A 21,773-nucleotide genomic window follows, 5' to 3' on the forward strand; every position below is an offset into this window, starting at 1 on the left:
GCAAGATCCCATATTAAATTGAATACATTTAAGTTTTTGAGTTGCATTTATGTTTCTGAAAGTATAGATCAACCAGTTAGCCAACCCCTTGCTGAATTTGGCTTAAAATTTGATAGGTGCCTACACTACAGATGATAAATATGTGTACCGAATATAATTTATCTGGCTCTATTCGTTTTATAGTTATCGTGTTAACTACATTTAAACAGACGGACAGACAGATTTCCTTTTAACAGATTTTGCCTATAATTTGATAGAAATCTAAATATTTGGTTTAAAGACCGTATACCAAATTTCATCCGTCCAGCTCAAAGCGTCTTTGTCACAGACAGATGTACATTTTTCAAAAATGTTTTTGTTCGAACTTGGGAGGTTTAAAACGTGGAGATTAGTGAAAAGCTCAGGTTCAAATTTTTGACGATTATAATAATTCTTCTATACTATGTATACCAAAAAGTAAAAAAACAAATTCATTTTTGAAAATTTGTTTGTCTGTAAGAATTTTTTGACAATAATATTTTCGTATATGAGAAAAAAAAAACAAAACCAAAAGCAGCAAATAACAGCAATAAATTGAATAAAAATTACCATTTACATTATCTTTAAACAGTGACCCAGTTTAATTCCCACATATCTCCTAACTATAATGATATAAAACAAATATTTGTACTTCACTTAATTCCCCTGAATAATAAAGCTAGTAATTACAACTTCTAGAGGACAGTATGCAAGTTTTATTTGGACTAAAACAATAAATAAAACTATAAACAAAACATAACTACATTAATGGCCTTTCCGCTTCCAAACTGGGCTGACAATCTCTTCAGGTAGCACTCTTGAAACTATTATTTTTTCCTTAGGATTATCTTCAGCATTGTACAAAGCGAGCAGTTCTTCAATAGCTTGGTCTTCAATCTGTAAAAATCAATTGAAGAAGATAATTTTTATCAAATATATTTTTTCTCCAAAGTATTTTATCTTGCACTTGTTTAATAATTTAACTTTCAAATTTTTACTTTTTTTTTTCAAAGTTTTACTTGCTAATTTAAAAATCAATACCTGCAAATAAAATAAGAAAACTATTCATACTTGTCTTAAGATTGCTCTTTAAAAAGGTTTTTCATTTTTTAAAAATAAGTGTAAATTTTTATAACATTTTTATATTATATATTTTCTAATTTTTTTGTAACTTTTATAAATAATTGCCAATACACATGGCCAAACAATGCTAAATAAATACAGATGGCTGTATGCTAAGCTACACACATAGCCGGACGATGCTACACACGTGGCCATACAATGTTATACGCTATACACATGTCCAAACAAAGCTATATACTACACACATGGCCGGACAATGTTATACACATTTTTATATAGACTTGAAATGAATTATTAGTGTTAGTAATTTTAGTAATTTACCGTGAACTCTATCTTAAAAGAAAAAAAAAAAAAAAAAAGACAGTGATCAATTAGAAAATTTGTTAAAATTCATTAAGAAATATTCTTTGTGAAATCACACTAGATACTTTCTAGTGAACTGAAATATGCTATATACATACATTATTCGATTATTAAAACTTCATATTTCAGTGATTTTAGGTATAGAAAATTGATGGCCATAATGATGCATTTGTAGAATGAATGGGGATTTCCTCCAAACAGAACATGCAGAATTATTGATGGCAAATAATATAAATAATATGCTGACTTCCCAATTACTTCTTTGCTTACAATTGTGATATTTTGTTTAAAATGACTTGAAATCTATATATTATTAATCAAGAATTTACTGTTCATCTAATTATGCATCTTTATGATTTACATGACATAAATAAGTAATCAAGTAAGTAATAAGATCAAGTAATAAATCTTTAGCTTAAAACCAAAGAATATATTTAAGTAGTATTTTTTAGTGTATCAAAATTCATTAGTAAGCATTTGATAAATAAATAATCATCTTAAAATCTTAAAAAGTAATATATATATGTAAGGATATTTTTAAATCTAATTTAAATACTAATTAATTTTGAATTTTTATCTTAAATTAGTCCATGTTAATTTCATTCTAAAATGTTCCCTTATTTCCTGCTCCAATTCTCATTTTTTTTATTTCATTATTTCATTCACACACTTAATAAAATTGCAGACTCCATGGTTCCAACGCTGGGAACCAAGAGATAAAAATCCTTAACACCTGCACATCTTTTTAAAAGATACTTAAAATTCCTTTGCTTAAAGTTGACATGAGTCAAAGAAACCCCTATCAGAATCTCACAGTAAAATCACTGAAGGGAAAAATTTCTGTCGCTTTTACTCTCATATTGCAACATAAACATATGTCTTTTTTATCATTGCCTCTTCCCTGTATAAATTATGACTCAGTGTAAAATAAATTAATAGGGAATTCAAATGTTTCTTCTTTTTGCCCAAGCACCGGCAGAGTCATATTTATTTATATATATAACATAGATTTGCAGATGAATGGCTGAAGAGAAAAAAAATTGGGAATTCAATTCAATTCAATTTATTTTTCCATGGAAGGGCATGATTTATACATGGCAACAAATGTGAGATATATATGTTCACACCAAAATATAAGAGTCAAAGTATGAGAAATTCTTCTGTCAGTGCTTTTTACTGACAGATTTATATTGAGATTTTTTTTATATATGTGTCGATCGGAGAAAGGGACTCTTATGTAGCTTTGAAAAAAATACGGAGAGCCTTGGAGATTTTTATCTCTACTTGCAGCATGAGAATTACAAATTTAGACATTCTTTAGAGTACATGTTAGAAATACTTAAATGAAAAGGTGGAATTTGAATCAGAAAATAAGAGGAAATTTTAGAATAAAGTAATATGAGCTAAGATAAAAAATAGGAATTTAATTAAAGATTTAAATTTAATTCTAATTGAAAAGATTTAAATTAGATTATGAGATATCGCTACACACACACAATTTTTTTTAATGGAAAGTTCAACAATATCTTTAATTGAATGAAAGATTAAAATTTCCTTACATTCAAAATATGGAGTGGCTTAATCTTGGGGTTAGCAGCTCTGCGTAGCTTCTGTTCTTCAGCAAGTTGAATATCATGCAAACTTATCACAATATCTTTCGAACTTTCTACAGATGAGCTAAGAATATCAGTTGAAGGTTTAGGTTTCTTTTCTTCTGTTACGGAGAAACTTCTCAGTGGAGTGGAAAACTCTCTGAAAATTAAAAATAATATATTTGTGTACCAATTTTATATCAATGTGACTAATTAGTTAGATCTACATCTAATGATTGTATTTTAATTTTAATGTATCAATGAATAATATTAATGAAATAGAATATTTAACTGAAATATAAAAAAATGATATTTAAACTTCATTAGCTGTTTGATATAGATTTATTACCAATCAGGAATCAAACCTGGTGACAGGTAAAATTAATTAGACAAATTAATTTTCTTTGATTAATTCCTGATTAGACACACAGGTAGTTTATCAGTGACTTAATCCACTTTGATGCCCAAATTTTGAAATTTAGAGTAGAAAATCTTATATTTAGTATTTTATGCTTTTGTTAATGATTTTTTTTGTATTAATTTCTTGGAACTATGACTTCTGTGGATCCCAGGAAAAATATCTTTGCACAGATTTTAAAAAAAACAACAATTGTTGTTCTAAAGAAATTTGTTTTGGACCTCTGACATAATTTACTGTATTTAAAAATTAGTTCACTTTCCCAAAGAATTTTAAAAACTAAAACTAAAATTTCTGCACCTGACATTCTATTTCCATTAATTTTTAAAAAAATATTTTTCAGGTAATTATAAAAACATTTTTCTCTTATGTAGAACAAGAACAATTAAAATACTGTCATTTATTGATTATTAATTAACTGTTTTACAGATGAGTTCAAATTTTTTTTTAGCCACTCCACTCCAATCAGTGAAAAATTAACCCTCCCCATAGAAATTTGGCATGTTGCAAATTAATCGTGAAAATTTATGTGTGAAAAACGTTTTTGTGGACGAAAAATCTTACTGAATTTGTGAATGGCCGTTTGGCAATAGCTCACAACTTTGGATACTATATATGTTTCAATTCACAGAAAATTTAGAACAACATTTTTTTGGGCATAGTTTGAAAAAAATGAGTTTAATTAATGCAGTTTTAATTACAAATTGGATTTAAAGTCGGGATGCATCAATATATTATTTGTGAAATTCAATTCCAACAAATGGTCTGTGCAAAAGAATTTACTTAACTGTAGCCAAATTGCAATGACAATACAGAATCGAAAAACATGGTTCTACAAATCATGAGAGATCTTTTATGCAATGCATCTCTCTCCTGAGGAAAATAGTAGAAATAAGGTAGTTGAGGATCATAAACGTTGATAAGAAACAAAGAATTTTCGAATCAGTAGGATGACTATTAAGAACTCAATAGTAGACTATTAAGAAAGTCGATATTTTTTCCACCCAGAAAATGTAAAAGGAAGAATAGTTTTCTCAATTTCTCAATCGGGAATCAGAAATCAGGAATGTAATCTAATTAAACAGTAGGAAAAACAATGTTGTATGATTAAAGAGCACAATTAAATAGAAGAATATGATGAAATAATATAAAAATCATATATATGCTAATATACTGAGATTATAAAAAAGTATATATATATATATATGCCTTACCTTGTTAAGGATGAAGGCTGAAAATCCTTCTTAGCAACAGCTTCCCAAAATGAAGGGGATGGTGGTGACTGCTCGGGCAATTTGGCCCTAAAATTTTTTGCATAGATTAAGCATTCAAGTAATCATAAAAAATTTCATATAATAATCAAATTAATCATATAATAATAAATTGAGTTTGTGGTTTTTAAAATACTTCAGCTCAATAAAATAGTTATTTTTCAAACAAATGGTGAGTTCAAACAGGAATTAGTTATATTTGAATAATATATACAACTGCATATGTTGGTCTGTTACAGCACACACACAAAAAAATCTTTGCCTGAGAAGTTTGACCAGAAATGCAACCAAATGGCACTACAGTCACATGTGTGTGTGTGGGGGGGACTTGCAAAGAAACAGAGCAGATAGCTGTGTGGAACATGTGCTTTATTGATAGCCCATTACAGAAATTGCACAACTGGAAACTTACTTTATATGTTCAAAAACCTTTTATTTTCTACAATAAAGGCATCACAAACCGAACAGTTGGATTTATTCAGATTTAAATAGATATATTGCAAATTCATGTTGCTGTTTCAGAAATCCTGGGGTTGAGATCAAAGATTAATAATTCTTTGTATACCAGGGACTTGATGTATTTTAACAGGAAAAAATCCCAAAAAATGTGAAAATTGACAAATATTTTTACACAAAAGTTTGCATATGCATACCGTGCCTCATTCATTACCAGATGCTTAATAAGTAATCACATATTACTATATTATGCATTTTTCGCTTGCAATAGCTTTGTCTGAACCAATTCAATTCTGTTCTTTCTAATATCTACTAAAAATAATCATCCTGTAGAATTCGCTAATTATGCTTCCAGGCATAACATTTTACGAGGAAATTATTTACTAAGGCCTAATGGACACTTGAAGTTCATACACAACATTTTAATACAGCCTGTATACTATAATACATATGAGCATTTTACACATTGATAATAAATTTATAAATAAGGAACATTTTGTAAATCTATTCTTTACTCTTTTGGATTATTTTTTTAAACACTTTGATTTGGCAAATACTATCTGTTCTTTCACTTTTTTATTCAAAAAACACAGCCGAAAAATAATTTGAGTGATAATTTCTAATAAAAATAAAAGAAAGTTAAAATAAGAAAAATTAATGCTGCAATAAAAAAATTCTGCAAATAGTACCATAAAAAATCTAATCTGGGCAATATAAAGAACATTATTACATACCAAGGACATGCACTCTGACTAGGTGAGTTATTTGGGATTGGTATTTCAGGACTCTGAATTTTGTTGGCTTTCATCATTTTCTTCTGCTTTTGTGACAAGTGGGGTAAGGGTTTCTTATCTGGAAAGCTGAAATAAATTTAAAATTAAAACACTACAAAAATATCAAACAAAATCATAAGCAAGTTAGTTTGTAATTTAAAATTAAATACATCTTGGAGGAATAAATTTAAGGTATCTGTCTACCTTCGGAGACAAATTTTTGAAAAATCCCTCTGATAAGCTATTTCAGTTCATTTTCTGGATCAGTGTGATTTCAAATAATGAAAAATATTGATCAGGAAATTCTATGTCAATTGAGATTCTGTAAAATATGTCAATTTGGGTAAAAAAAATAGTGAAAATTGCAACAAAAAGCAAAACACTCCACAAAACAATTCTATTGTACATATTCCAATTATTTTTATACACTACATATTTACAGCTATAGTGATGGGAATGAAATAGAATGTGAGAAATATGCGCACTTACAAAAAAAGTTATAGGTAATTGAATATTTCTGTATTTAAAAGTTTTCAAAATTCATTGTTGAAAATTATATTAAGTAGCTCTAAACCAAAAACTATTGAATTCAAAGTTATATCCCTAGTTCATTGCCTTTGGAACACTTAAGGTAACATGAATGCAAAATTTTAAAGTAATATATTAAAAAGATTTTAAGATATTATGTTTTGCATCTGAACATTTTTATGAAATCCAAGTTTTTCAAAAGAAAATCATTTAAAATTTTCATTTGTCTTGTACTAAAAATGCTTTGTAAACATAAACAATGTTCAAAAGCATATATAATTGCCAATCTTTTTGGCATAAAAACTATTCAAAACATTTTCTAATACACATGGCTTGCTGATAAAAAATATCATAAAATAAATTATAATTCAGAGAGGTGTGTATTTGATAAAATATTGGAAAATATTCAATTTCCGGTTTAATTTCCAAACTTCTGGTTTCGTTTTCAGCTACAATTGTTTCTAAAAAAATTACATATCTCAGTTTCTACAGATTTAGAAACCCAAATAAATAAGTTTAAGTTAAAACAATAAATAAAAAAAAATTGTGAATTTTGACCAAAAACTGCCTTTTAAATGTGCACAGACACTTTAAATTAAGCCATTTAGAGAATTTAAAAAGAGAAGTGATTACAAATGCTTCTTATTTCATAGCTGCATAAGCAAGCCACCCCAGCCCTGTTATAATATCCAGGGTCTAAAAATGATCAAACTGACACAACATTTAATTTGGGTATCGAGATAGAAGCAAAATAGTTCCCATTATGGTACAACCCATTCACACACCTCTGCCATTTAAGTAAGAAACATGACCTACCATAGGAATGGAATTGATTTAACCCCATAGAATAATTATATACAAACAAAAAACGAGAATCTCCTTTCTTATATGCAATTTCTCTTCTCCCATATCTGTGAGTATGTCTAAAGGTGCCAATTGGTGGGATTTTATTTTATGGTAAAGGAGAAAAATATTTACTTTGCTTTTTTTTGCAGAGGTGTATAGTTTAATTCTTCTGTTAGCATTATCTGGTCTAAAGTTAACAATTGATCTTTATTTGGACACTTCATAGTCCATTGTCCTTGTTTTTTCACTTCTGATTTATCAGGCACTTCATTTGTTTCTGGAATAGACGATTTCTTCTCTTTAGGTGGAGCATTAATAACATTCTGAAACAAACAAAAAAATTACTAAACTATTTTAAAATAATGAACCTCTAATCAAACAATATCGAAGACAATAGGAAGGTAATAAATTGACAAAGATTTGAAGTCCAAAATAGCGATTTTAATAGAAAAAGATTTATACATATCAACCATGAATATCATAAGAAGTCATTTTTAATATTATGTATTAAAATAAGAGAAAAATCTGTTATTTGCACCAGAGTAAGACTGATTATGTATGATTTATTTATTTTTATATTTAAAATAAGTACATGACCTAGCGTGACTCTTAATCTTCCAATTAATCAGTAGTGTAATAAAGGTACATGGTGCTTGAGACATGATTTTTTTTTTTTTTTTTTGCCATAATTATATTTGCCTTTGAAAGGAATGTCATGAAAAATATTTATATCTAATTTCTTTATTTTGTGAAGTCAGAGATAAAAAATGCAAGAACTTCATAGGCAGAAGTGAGAATTTTTCTTCTAGGAGGCAATACATCTGTCTCGAATTAAATGACTAAATTAGGGTTGCTCCTTGGTCCTATCGGAGAAGTGGTATATTTTGGCAAGAAAGCGAAGAGGAAAATGATTGCACAGGGAAGTGAGAGGAGTTTTTCTGACAAGTGAGTAGGCAGAACATCTGGCAAAGATGGAGCAAATGGGAAATGGGTATCTGAAGACGTTTAGAGCACAGTGATCTTGTTGAGTATATATTTTTAACTGGAAGAAACTAGAAGGAATTTTGTGTAATTTCCTATGACTTAGCTGAACCATAGATAAATTTAAATTCCTTTTATTTTGTAACCTGGGTAATCAAGGCATAAATCAGAGGCAGAGACTTTAAATCTTTGTTAATAATTAATGTTAGGTTGTAATTTTTATCATCAAGAACATTACTTTACCTTCAATAATATTAACTGACAATTGTGTATACTTTGTAAATACAAATTTTATTTTTTTGGAATCAGATTACATAGTTTTAATTACATAGTTTTAATACTTTCAGTAAAGAGTTATTATCATCACAATTTCAGTCTAACCTTAATGGAAATTCTAGATCTAAAAGTATTGAATTAATAACAAGTCATATAAATTCTTTAACGCTTTGTTCTCAAAAACCTTTAAGCATTTACTTCTCTTTTTGAGCTACCCTTTCTTTCAACTGGCTATACCATTACAGAAAGTGCAAAATAAATTCTAAAAAAAGGTTTGTATTTGTTAAAAAAAACAAAAAAACAAAAAACAATAAAAGAATCACTATTCATTCCTTTGGATTATAATGTTAAAATCTTCAAAATGATATTCTGAATTCAAAATAAATTATAAAGTCATTAGCAAATACCAAAGAATTTATCTTAATTTAAAAAGAATAAAAATGTTTTCATGAACTAACCTTCTCATTAACATCAGGTATTACAATATCAATAACAATATCTTTTTCAGGAGTTTTAATGTCACTTTCTATCTTTTCTGTTACTAATGATGTATCTTTAGACTCAGAACGCCAGGAAGTACATCGACGTCTGCTTTTACTTTTACTATCGTGAGAATCCATTTTATTTTTTTCAAATGTACTTGTATCACTGATGGGAAATTCTTTTTCAAGTAATTCAAGATCTTTTTCAAAATCACTTCTATTAAGAGAGATTCTTCTACTGTACATCCAAGGAACCTACAAGGATAAACAGATGATATAATATAATTATTGAAATTTGAAGATGGACAATTATAGATAAATGTGAAGATAAGTACAAATTTAAAAAATACAAAAAATCCATATCACTTACTAAATTTCTATAATATGTGCTCAATTCTTCCATTGCTTCTTTATTAACAATCTCAAGAACTCTAAAAATTTAAAATATATTAATTAGTTTCGTATGATCTTCAATAATAATTTTTTATTTAAATGTGTTTATAGTTACAAAATTCACATTTTTTATGATTCTAAAGATGACACTTAACAAAAATATTAATAAAAAAACAACCCTAAAATGTTTTTGAAATATTTTTAAAAGATGTATGGTATGCATATTCAAATTACTATTAATAAATAATGATTATTTATAAATAACTAATAATATTTTCTTTTCTATGAGAAATGTGTGTATATCAAAATTATTATTTATAAATAGAATGAAAAAGACTGGCAAAATTAAAATAAAGCCTGGCAATTGTTTGCTATTAACATTTAGAATAAATAGAATATTGTACCTTTTCTCCCACTCAAATGGGAGTTAAAGAACTAATAAAAAAACAGCATATCAAATTTTATGGTCTAAAACTGTGATCTGAATTCATAAAGGAAATAATAATAATAATAAAAAAAGCTTTTAAACCGTACAATTTAGCCAGCCATATTCAACTAAAAATAAATAATAAAGCCACAAATAAAAAAATAGACTTGAACATCCAATAATATGTGGCATTCAAACAATCCTCTTTTTTTATGTGGTTGTATTTAATGCTTTATTTATTTTATTGTAAAGAAATTCTGAAGAGCAATAACGTGAAAACTAAAGATATAATGCAACAATACAAATTAAATATAAAACTTGAATGAAATATCTTAAATTTTCTTTCCCACTATATTACTATGAGATATATATTATATAAAAAAAGATTGCTTACTTTAATTCAACAACTGCAGGCAAATTGATGCATATGAAATGCATGCAGGATCTTTTTAGCTGCTCAGAATTATAAAAAGAAGCAAACTCCAAAAGATCACCTGCATTTTTCAAGGTAACTAAGGAAAGAAAGGATAAGAAAAACAATCAATACTTAATAATTACTTTTGTTCTTTCATAAAAATTAATTTAATTAAGAATTATATTTTTAATTGGGGAAGTCTTATCATTTTATCATTATCTATCTCCTTATTTATTATAGTCTTTACTACATACATACATATATACTACAAGAATTCTAAATTAAATTACTGAAAATAAACATATAAAATAGAATTGCTTAAATAAAATTAGCAATTATTAAAAAAGTATATAGAATTCATCAATTTGCTGCTATACTGTAATATATATTTATATGTATATAAATACACATTTAGGGATAAAAGATTTATTAATACTCATAAGAAAGCACAAAAATATTAAAGGCTAATAATACTAATAAAGTGATTAATGAATTTTTTCTGAACACTGAAATGTGCAATCTAATGCAATATAAAAAAGGATACCTGTATTTATTCTTAGAATTAAAATAATTGAATTTATAAACTTACGCAGTCTAATTAAGGCAAATTCACAAGTTTCTTTCAAACGTGGAACCAAAAATTTATCAGCAGTTGCCAGAACACTGCACAAGAAATCAACATCATCAGAATCTAAAGAAAGAAAAAACTAGAAATTTATTTATTCCAAAAAAAAAAAAAAAATCCACATCACAAAACAATTTATTATATTAAATGGAACACAAATAAACATTAAAGGAAGAATTTAACCCATCATAAAGTATCAAGAATGTAAATAAGATTTTATAAAATATAAGCTCACCTGTTAACTTTCCAGCATCATCAGTATACAAGTATTCAATCAAAATTTCCATGACTTTAGATGATGTGTCTTCTAGTGTCAAACTATCTAGTTGAAAATTCTGAAGAAAAAAAAAAAAAAAAAAAACAGTTTTTAATTAAAACATGATACCGACATCATTTCATCAATAACTGCCAGCAATTACTAAAACAAATGTGATTAATTTCAGTTTATTACACTTTTATTAATAAAAGACCAAATTATGAAAAGTCAAAGTCTTAATTCAGCTACATTTCACTTAGAATATTAATATTTTTAATCATAAATAATATTTACCTCTGCCCAACAAGTTCCTAACATGCAATGAAAATAATCAAGTCTAGCAGCTAGAATGCATTTATGGCATCCAAAAGCAATTCCACCAGATGATATCAAATTAACATCATATAGATTAGGCCTGGAAAAAAATGGGGGAAAAGATCAATAAAGGAAATATTATGTTATAAGAACATGCAACTGAAAAATAATTGCCATATACTTACAAGGATCGTCGATTAAAAGTCAGGCGAGGCATCTTATCCAACTCATTAGCAGATATTTTGCCATTAATAATCTTCACACTTTCCAATCTGGAAAGTCAAAAATAGACAGTTAAAACAGAAAATTTCATTTCATTTTCGTATAAATTGCAGCAATGACATGGCTATTTTGCTATTTTGGATACCACACTACATTAAGAGATGAACAAAAACATTGGAATGACCTCATTAAAACAAAATAATTGCCATTCACTCTGATAATCTATTCAGTAGTAATAAATTTCAAATCATAGACATGTCCAAATTTTTTATTTGGATCGTCTATTTATATAAACATATTTAGACACATTTCTTTTCTATTTAGCATCCAAAGTGCTGGAAAATAACTTTGAGAAAGCAAATAATGCAATAAAGAAGAGAGGAAAACTGAAAAAGAAGAGTGCATTTGCAAAAGAAAATAGCATGATTTTATAATTCAATCCTTGTAATATTTCCAAATTTAAAGTAATTGCATATTTCTCTTGCATGAACATCATGTTATGCAGTTTATGAGCATACTATTTCTCTTTTGTTACAAACTAGGCACCTTCAGTGGTTGGTTTGATAAGAATAGTTAAATTTCTTATGCTCAATTTGATAGTCATCATTTTCTCAACAAAATATTTTTAAACATCAAACTATGGTAAACATCAAAACCCCATCTTCTAACTGGACATTGTCTTTTACAGTGCTGAAAGTTAATTTCTTATTTCTGAAATGTGATATTTAGATAATTAATGGAATCTTTTTTCTTTAGTTTTAATTATGAGCTATTAAAATATTTGATGAAACGACAATTACAGTCTGAATTTCTTTGCAACAATAAAAAAAGGGTATTAATGAAAATTATATAAAAAAAATCAAAATGTATAACATTTAAATTACTATCATTAAAAAAACTATATTTTTTAGCAACAATATTTTGGAAGTTACAGCAGAAAAATTCCAAAACCACAATTTCATTTTTAATTAATTAAAATTTTAAAAAATCTTTTTGAGCTACACATTTTTACTCTAAGAAGTATAATATCTCATTTGTTCCGGTCAAATGATTTTATTTGTGGATAGCCAATTCCATATCAATTCTTTATTATCAGTAGAGGCAGCAAATACCGTTTGACGTTGTTGTGAATTAAGCTATTTTGAAATTTGTTTTGATACCACAATCATTATAAACTAAAAGTTGGGCTTGAATAAAACAATTTCATACCAATATTAATTATTGCAATAATTTGAAATCCTTTTTTATACTTTATTTTTTTGAAGAATTACCAATTATGAAGAAGCTATAATATTGGAAATTGATGAATGAGACTGATTTTTAATATGATTAATTAAATACATATTAAAGAAATTTTTAAAAATCAAGCAAAACAAGTTAAAGTAGCAATAAAAAGATAAAAGCCATATCTTATTTAAAAAACAATAAGAAATTAAAATTCATATTATACACACATACATCAGGCACAAGGCATCTGGTTTAAAATCATTAATGTAGCAAAACACTTTTAGCCCATATCAGACATAAAATTTTTCAGTAATATAATGTCCTCAAACACAATGAATAATTTAAAAAAATAAATACAAGATGAGTACCTTTTTGAAAGACGAGTGAGACCAAATCTTTTGCTAGCTTCTTGTACAAGCTGCACTGGATTAGGAGATTTAGCATTTTTGGCACCTGATTTACTTTTCTTCCCATCCTTTAAATGAGTTAATAAATATGAAAATTATGATAAAAAAATCATACATTTTCAAAAATGATCAAATTAATTTTCACAATGACAGAATGCATTGTGGATGGTTTTTAGAACAAATAACACTAATGAAGTTTCACAACTTTACAAACTTATTTTCTCTTACACAATGACATAAAACATAAAAAATGAACATTGATATAAAACACGAAAACAGACTATAGAATAAACTTTTTTATATTCAATAAATGAACCGTTTATTTTGAAAATGGGCAAGTCCATCTTAGATTGAAATTATTTTTGACCGAATATAATACAGCAAAATTTATGGTGAAGCAAAGGTGGCCGTTTGATATCATGTCTGAAATCTAGGGTGTTTCTATCTATTTATCTTTGATAATGAAAATCGATGGTTGTACAGTGTTTCATAAATAATAAAAAGTATATCTTAATCTTGTGTTTCAATAATAATAATATTATTAATAATATTATAACTATATTATAGTTAATCAACCGGTTTCTCCATCAGTATTTTTATTTCTTTTTAAAACTGCTTTCTCCAGAGGTTCGGTTGAAAATAAATATCCACGTTTCATTTCATGTATTAAACATTTATTATGTTTTCTTTTAAAGTAGCTTAGTTGAATGTCTAGAACAGCAAAAAAAGATAATTTTATTAAAATAACTACTAAGCTCAAAATAATGGATTATTCAGTAGAAATGCAGTTATATTCCGAATATGACGAGACTATTGTAATCAAAAAAATTGTTTGATATTAAAATTTTTTTCATGGTTTAAAAGTATAGAATGATTTAAAAAAAATCTCCATATAAAGAAAATCTGATGAAATGAAATGCTATGTATCAAATCACACTTAAGACACAGCAAATCATTGTTTATAAAAATTATTTTAAAAACATGTTTAAAAATAAAGTATTAAACAAAGAAATAACATACCTCTTTTGTCACTGACCATTTGACTTCATATCCATTAGTTAAAAAATCACAATGATTAGTATACATAAATTTGAGAACTTGCTCGAAAGCTTCAGATTTCATGTTGTCTATTGTCATTGCATTATTGGAATTTTCTTTACTAAACTGCTTTTTAAAATATTCACTGCGAGATGCCAGAATATATTTATGTGCAGCAAATTCTCTTTTTTCTACCTAAGGAATACATAAACACAAATTGGTATAAATTATTTAATTAACTTATTTTAATAAACAGGTAAATAAAAATAATAAAAAATAAAAATAACAAGAATTAAGTTTTTAAAAACATTTTTTCATTAGAGTTATTAAAAAGTACCAAATAATTCTTGGATAAATAAACTGTAAGTCAACACATGCACACATAAATAAAATAAACATCAAATTGTGCTGAAATGTTTTTAGCATAATTTTAATTTACATTACATATTTAAAAGTTAAAAAATGCATTTGAACTTTTAAACTTTAATAAATTCTTAATAATTTTCCTTCTTATGATATCCAATTTGGCTTAATTTCTACATGATACCTTCATGTTTCCTTCTGCAACTCATGCTTTTATGACTGTTTTCAATTCCATATTAGTGACAAAAATATTTCTGTAGTTTATAATAAATTAATAAAAGCATTTTAAAAGCTTTAATTTATTGTTACTTTTTAGTTTTATTATATATATATATATATATATATATATATATATATATATATATAATTTTTTATTAATAAGAGAATGACTAATATTTTTTCATATTTATTACAAGATGGCCCCATTTATATTGATTATTTAAGTACTGATCATATTAATAGATTATATTTGTTATTAGGAAAATTCAGTAAAATTTATGAAATGTTATGTACATTCAGTAAATTATATAAAATTTTAGAATTCCAGTAATTTAATAAGTAGTTGAAAAACCAATTATATAATTCCACCTTATGGACATAAAACATTAAATAAAAAGTGCACAAAAAAGTTAGATACATACTTTAATAATTACATCATGAAAGTCATCATGTTTGTGCGTTTCTAAATACATTCTTGTTAGATCTTGTTGAATTTTTGATTCTCCAATCATGGGCAATTCCACAAGACTGAAAGTTATGATTTAGATGAAAGTTACAATAAAGAAGAAAAACTATTTCTTTTTCTAGATAAAATTTTTTAAAGATGATGGGATTGAATTTTTACAAATTCAACTAAAAACTGTAGGATAAAAAAAAGCAAGTGACAGGGAAATTATATAATAATATAGTTATTGTTACAATTTTTAAGCACAACAGAGATAATTTATTTAAATATTTTATTAGGCAGTTCTCAGAAGCTAAAATTTTTGCTGAAATTTACTGATTAAGGGAAAAAAAATTAATACACAAGAAACACTTACTTATGTATATGACACAGACATATACATAATAAACATTTATCTCTAAAATACTTATAATATACAATATTGAACTAACAATGATTTACAATAAAAATTATGAAATAATTTATAAATTTCACCAATTTTTTAAAAATCTGTCTGATTCATCATTTAAAAGATTTGGAAATAATTTTATGCAATAAATAATTTATAATGCACAAGGTTTGCTGGTGTTATTCTTAAATCCCAATTTCCATAGATTTTTACATCCAGGCACTCTCTTAAATTTAATTATAAACTGATTCTATGATTATCTTATCTAAATGGTAGAATAAGAATTCTTAATAATGATGCCTTTAACAATATATGTTGTCTTGGCAAGAACATGTTAGCAAATTTCATATGCTGTAATAGCTTATATATTAACCATTGCTTGAGATGGATGTTATTTTATTTCTTTTATTAATAATTAGTTAACTACTGAATGAATTCCCACAAAATCTTTGAAAAAACTATACACATAAAAAAATAAAATATTTTACAAATCATTTTCAATAAAATTAATTAAAAATGAATGTTTAAATTAATAGATTAATTTTTTTTAAAAAATTGACACATTAAATGCATTTTTATTTGATTTCTTTTACAACAAACTTACGAAAATGTGTAAAAATCTTACCCCATTTTTGGATTAGATTGCAACACAGCAAAATTTCTCCCTTTAGAGTCACTTGTTATAGAAGTTCCTCTATAAATGTTTGGCAATTTTTTGGCTTTAATAAAATGACAATCATCAGGATCAAGAAGAACAGTTAAACCTATTGAAGCTTGTTTATTAAAAAGAGATGGAGTATGTAGAGTTGATGAGGGTGGTGCTGAACGTTTGCCTTTGAAATTTACAATGGTACCAATATAACCTTCATTATTACTAGTTATCAGTCCAATCGAATAATGATTAATGTGAATATCAGAAATAATTAATTCCTTTGGTGAAGTAAAAAGACACCTTCTCAAATATGGATCAGTCTGTCTCCAAAGATAAACCTGAAAAATAAATGGGTTTGCACATTTACAAATTATAATACAAATTTTAAGGGAAAAAAATTCACTTCGATTTCTTTTTAATGCAATAAAATGATGTTAATAACTTTTATTATTACAAAAAGGTATACACAAGGTTATAACTAAAATTTACCTATTTAGAGTATCCTGCAATAAAAACAGACCAATAAACTGACATTAAAATATGGACTATACACTACAAAAGCTAAATGAATTTCTTTTGGAACCACATTTTTCAAAATATTGTAAAGAAACATGATGCCATGGTAAATTATAATTGCTAAATGTAGCTACAAGTGTGTCTCCAAAAAAGAAAATTTTTGGAAAAAAGTTATTTTCAAGTAAAGATCGAAGCAAAATAAGAATTAAAAAAAAAAAAGAAAAAGAAAATGTATGGCACCTGAAGCACTTTGGCACCCTCCCCCCACCGAAAAAAACACACTTCAAATCAGCTGAAAACCCCAGACATAGTCATAAAATAAATATAAAATTTGTAAAATAAATTAATAAAAAATGATTAAAAATAGATGTCCATTTTTGAAACTACATGGCAAACTAAAATTCCACAACTGCAAAAATGCTATCGATATGTTTTGAACCTTCCACTTTATTACTCATGAGATTAAATTAGTTAAAATCAACACAAATAAAGAAATCCTTCTTGAAAAGCTATACTTCTTCTAGAAAACCTTCTTGACTAGCATATTTTACAAACATTTAATTGATGAATTAAGAGCACTAACAGATCTCTTTACCTCTCAATCTCAGATCTTTCTTACATTTATCAGTTTGTTTTCTTTCTAAATCATGAAGTCATATTCAACAAGAAGTTCCAAGAGCCATATTTAATGATCAAGTAGAAATACAAACAGCAAAAGCTTATTCAATTCTACTCGATCATAATTTACAATAAGGATACACTTTTCATATTCTTATAAAGACTAAAAAACATCTTTTATAAAGCTTCCATAAAACAGTAGTCTTTTTTTGTTTTTGTTTGGTACTAGCTCAAATGCTGCTGGTGTTGAACCCCATGCTGCTTTTTATTTTTTAAAATAATCTCTAATAAAAATAATAATTCTTTAGTTATAATGACTTTGTTACCTTCAGAAAATGCTATAGAATCATCAAATATTTCCATCAATGCCGAGAAAATTAGAATGCTTTTACATATAAATTTCAATAGGTCTTTTGATAATTAAAGAATGAAAAAATTTAGTCAAAAAAAGTTTAGAAGTTATCTTTCACAATGTAAAAAAGAAAATCAAAATCAAAATTCTGCAAAAAAAAAAAAAAAAAAAAAAAATCCAAATCAAATAAGAATGGAAACGAAGAATGAATGCAATGATGAGTTTTCTAAATAAACAAAAACTTTATTTAATGCGGATTCTACAGTTATACTTTTATATGAAATTTCAAGTATTCATTTATTTAAGTAATCAAGTGATACCTTTCCAGATTTAGTTAGAAGAGCAACTCTTAATTCCAAGCCCCCACCTTCACGAACGCCAGCCACATCACATCGAGAATCTAAGTGACCTCCAACTACTGACAGTTTCATTATTTCCAATTGCCTGAAAAAAATATGTTACATGCTTAAAGTAAATTAATATTTCAAGTATATTTTTTTCACAAAGCGATACTTTTAAGAAGATAAGGTAATGTAAATAATTACATGCAGAAAAGTTCCCCTCAAAATGTTTTCCCATACAGAAAAATTGTATTTATCTAAAATTGCCCTGCCTAGGATTTTGACATTATGAAATAAATGTGAAAGTTTTAACAAATTTTTAAAACAGAAACCAATATTTTAATCCCTCCCATAATCAAGAGAACGATTACTTAAAAACAATATTCCCAGGGTATATTGAGAAACTGATGCTAAAATTAAGCACATTTTAAGCATCTTAATGAAAGAAAATTAAGCACATAGGTACATACATGGATATGTGAACCTGCTTATTTTTTAAACATAGGAATTTTTAATCTGAATTCAGAAGAATAAAAGTTTTATAAAACTGGATTTTTTTAAATTTCTTTCACATTATAAATATTATATCTAGTGGAATTTTTTTTAAACATAAAATCTAACATTTATCACAATTAGTTAATAAATAATAATTTTCAAAAGAATAAAGACATTTAAATTGTGTGTTACAAAAGAAATCCCCATTATCAAAAACTTATGGCTTTCAAATAAAAATTTACATGAGTATATAAATGCATGACATTTTAGGTTTTATTAATAAGGTATTTAAGCAAGTTACCTGGAAGCAATTTTACGAATTTGATACTCATGAAGAACGTAAACATCGCCTCGATTTGTAGCACAAACTATTGCCCCATCACTAGAAGCAACATGTGTTAAACTGCATTCTTCTGTATACAAGCCTGACACCTGCCTGGGATGAATTTGAGTACGATCTCCTTTTGGATGTCCTAATTTATCGAACACAAAGATAAATCAGAAACATAAAATTTTATTCATGAATAGAATAATTACATTAAAAATATTTGTATGCTACAAAAATTTCACATAGAACTAAAATTTTAATTGCAGCACTTTGTTTATCATTAGTTCCAACAAAATCAATTATTCAGTTCATCAGAATTATTTTTCTTATATGAAACATTTCAAATTTCTAATATACTATCAACATATCTATAATTTTCATTAATTTATGCAGTAGTTGTAAGAAAATTTCAAATCACACAATTTTACAAATTTCTTCATATTATATATATAGGCTTGGCAGCAGCTTCATATTAATAAATTAACCCTTTTCGCCTGATATATTATAAGCATTTAGTTTTGGTTACACTATCAGTTAATACATTTCATTGATGGAGTTATGCCATTTATAATGCACCAATTTCAAGGTCAAAGTATGCTTATCTAAAAGTGAGTTACAACATCTTTTAACATCTCAATCCAATACCTTTTTAACTACATTTTAAAAAACAATTTTATAATTATTTCCTTGAGTCTTTCCTGAATTCATATTGCCATTTTCATTTCTTTTGCCAGCAAAATTTTTGGAATGAAAATGTTTGACATAAAAACTTATATCCATCTTAAATTGCAATTAAAAATTGTAATTTGTCAGGATGAGAGATATTTTCATAAGTAAAAAGTTTCCATTTATAAAATATATTAACAAAATATCAAAATGTAAATCTTAAATGTGGTAAAAAACAGTTTACATAATTTAAAAACTAAATATAAGATATGGTTTAAAACACACATAGATGACAAACAAAACAGAAACAGAACATTTAGAACAAACAAAATAATGCTATACCGAGTTGCCCAGCATTGAGTCCAAAAGTATAAACACTATCTTTAGTATATATAACAGAATGGAAACGAGCTGCACAGATTCCAAGAATAGCTTTTCCTTTCAAAAATTTCAGAGTCAAAGGTTTTGGTGTCAGAAGTCTTTCAGGAGGGGGAATATGGCCAAGTTGGTGGTAAGTATTTAAACCACAACTCCATACCTGAAATATGAGAATGTCTCTTCATTATGAAAACAGACAACTAACTTTCACTTTTCATGTATTAAAAAAAAATTTCATGTGAATAAATTTATGATGCAGTTTATATATTTTATCGACACCCTAACCTGTTTAAGGACTGATGTAAAATTTAAAGCATAAAATTTAGTAAATTTCTTTGTGTTCAGAACATAAAAGTTAATAAAACTGTTAAGTGAAATTAAAATATTAAAAATTATACAAAAAAATTTTTAAGAGAAAAATTATTAAAAAGCCAATTAAAAAATTTATATACATATATACAGATGAAAAGTGAAATATAATTATCAATAAATAGGATGCCAGCATGGGTTAGAAGTAAAATGAATACTTTTTGTCAATGATTCATATTTTCACAAATAAAGAGATTTATAATAAAAAGTTAAAAGTGACTTTAAAATTAAAATTACTTTTTCATAAAGGAAATATTCTATAAAATATTAATTTACTTAAGTACAAATTAGAAACATAAGCAATTTTCAAATTAGTAACATTTAGTTAACAATTTTAGAATGTGAACTGCAGCTTATTGCCGAATCTAACAAATAACAATACAAATGATTGATCATGGAGCATATGTTTGTTGTAAATTTGTTTGGAGCATATGCTTGTTTTGAATTTTATATATTTATTTAGACAAGAGGAAAAAATTAATTTTGGAGTCTTTTGGAATCATGGAACACTGTAAAAGTGGCATTATTCATGAATTTTTCAGAAAAATTCATAACTTTTAACCCATTTGAAATATTCAGATCTTTCTCAGAAAATCCTAGTAACATTTCTGACTTATTTTCATCCTCTCAGACAATTGTTCTTACTGAATGAGAAGAGAGAGGTTAATGAGGGGAAAAAAGAGCTATTTATATTTACTAAAGAATTATCTACTTCAAATAGCTGGGCATCAATACATCTTGTGCATTAAATATATTTAATGTGAATTAATTAGATAAATAACTTATTTGCAGTGTACCAAACAAATTGTTTTAATTTGATGCAGTGTACCAAACAAATTGTTTTAATTTGATGAGAAAAAAACATCTTTTTTGAATATGCATTCAAAGAAGAATTTTCTGCACACTAACAATCAACAGTAAGTTTTGAACGGAAAAATTAATTTAAAATTTTTAATTTTATAATCACTTTTATTTAATCTCTTTTTTTATAAACAAAAGTAGTTGTAGGTTTGTATATTATAAATAACTTCATATTATATATAATTTATATATGCTATATAACATATATTATATATAAATGATTATTTTAATTCACCTTAAAAATAAATTCAAAACTGTATAAAGACAGTAATTCCGTCACTCACATTTTTTATATTCTTTCAGTTAATTCTGAATAATCTATTAAGAAACTATTTATTACATTCTAAAC

General features: G+C 26.1%; 1 protein-coding gene across 1 annotated transcript in view; it reads right to left on the reverse strand.

The window, feature by feature from the left end:
- Positions 1-711: 711 nt before the first annotated feature.
- Positions 712-21,773, reverse strand: part of LOC129984343 (inhibitor of Bruton tyrosine kinase-like) — a 33,769-nt gene continuing 12,707 nt past the window's right edge. The window contains exons 7-25 of the mRNA XM_056094206.1: positions 20,159-20,354; positions 19,124-19,295; positions 18,307-18,430; positions 16,474-16,838; positions 15,417-15,522; positions 14,395-14,607; positions 13,336-13,442; positions 11,704-11,790; positions 11,498-11,618; positions 11,183-11,282; positions 10,912-11,013; positions 10,302-10,419; positions 9,458-9,518; positions 9,064-9,342; positions 7,481-7,671; positions 5,936-6,061; positions 4,689-4,775; positions 3,024-3,216; positions 712-915 (exon numbers count right to left, since the gene is read on the reverse strand). Coding sequence (XP_055950181.1) covers positions 784-915; positions 3,024-3,216; positions 4,689-4,775; positions 5,936-6,061; positions 7,481-7,671; positions 9,064-9,342; positions 9,458-9,518; positions 10,302-10,419; positions 10,912-11,013; positions 11,183-11,282; positions 11,498-11,618; positions 11,704-11,790; positions 13,336-13,442; positions 14,395-14,607; positions 15,417-15,522; positions 16,474-16,838; positions 18,307-18,430; positions 19,124-19,295; positions 20,159-20,354 — 2,880 coding nt within the window. The 3' untranslated portion in view covers positions 712-783. The remainder of the gene's footprint in view (positions 916-3,023; positions 3,217-4,688; positions 4,776-5,935; positions 6,062-7,480; positions 7,672-9,063; positions 9,343-9,457; positions 9,519-10,301; positions 10,420-10,911; positions 11,014-11,182; positions 11,283-11,497; positions 11,619-11,703; positions 11,791-13,335; positions 13,443-14,394; positions 14,608-15,416; positions 15,523-16,473; positions 16,839-18,306; positions 18,431-19,123; positions 19,296-20,158; positions 20,355-21,773) is intronic.

Source organism: Argiope bruennichi, chromosome 9 (genome assembly GCF_947563725.1).
Source record: "Argiope bruennichi chromosome 9, qqArgBrue1.1, whole genome shotgun sequence".
In the NCBI taxonomy this organism is placed as follows: domain Eukaryota; kingdom Metazoa; phylum Arthropoda; class Arachnida; order Araneae; family Araneidae; genus Argiope; species Argiope bruennichi.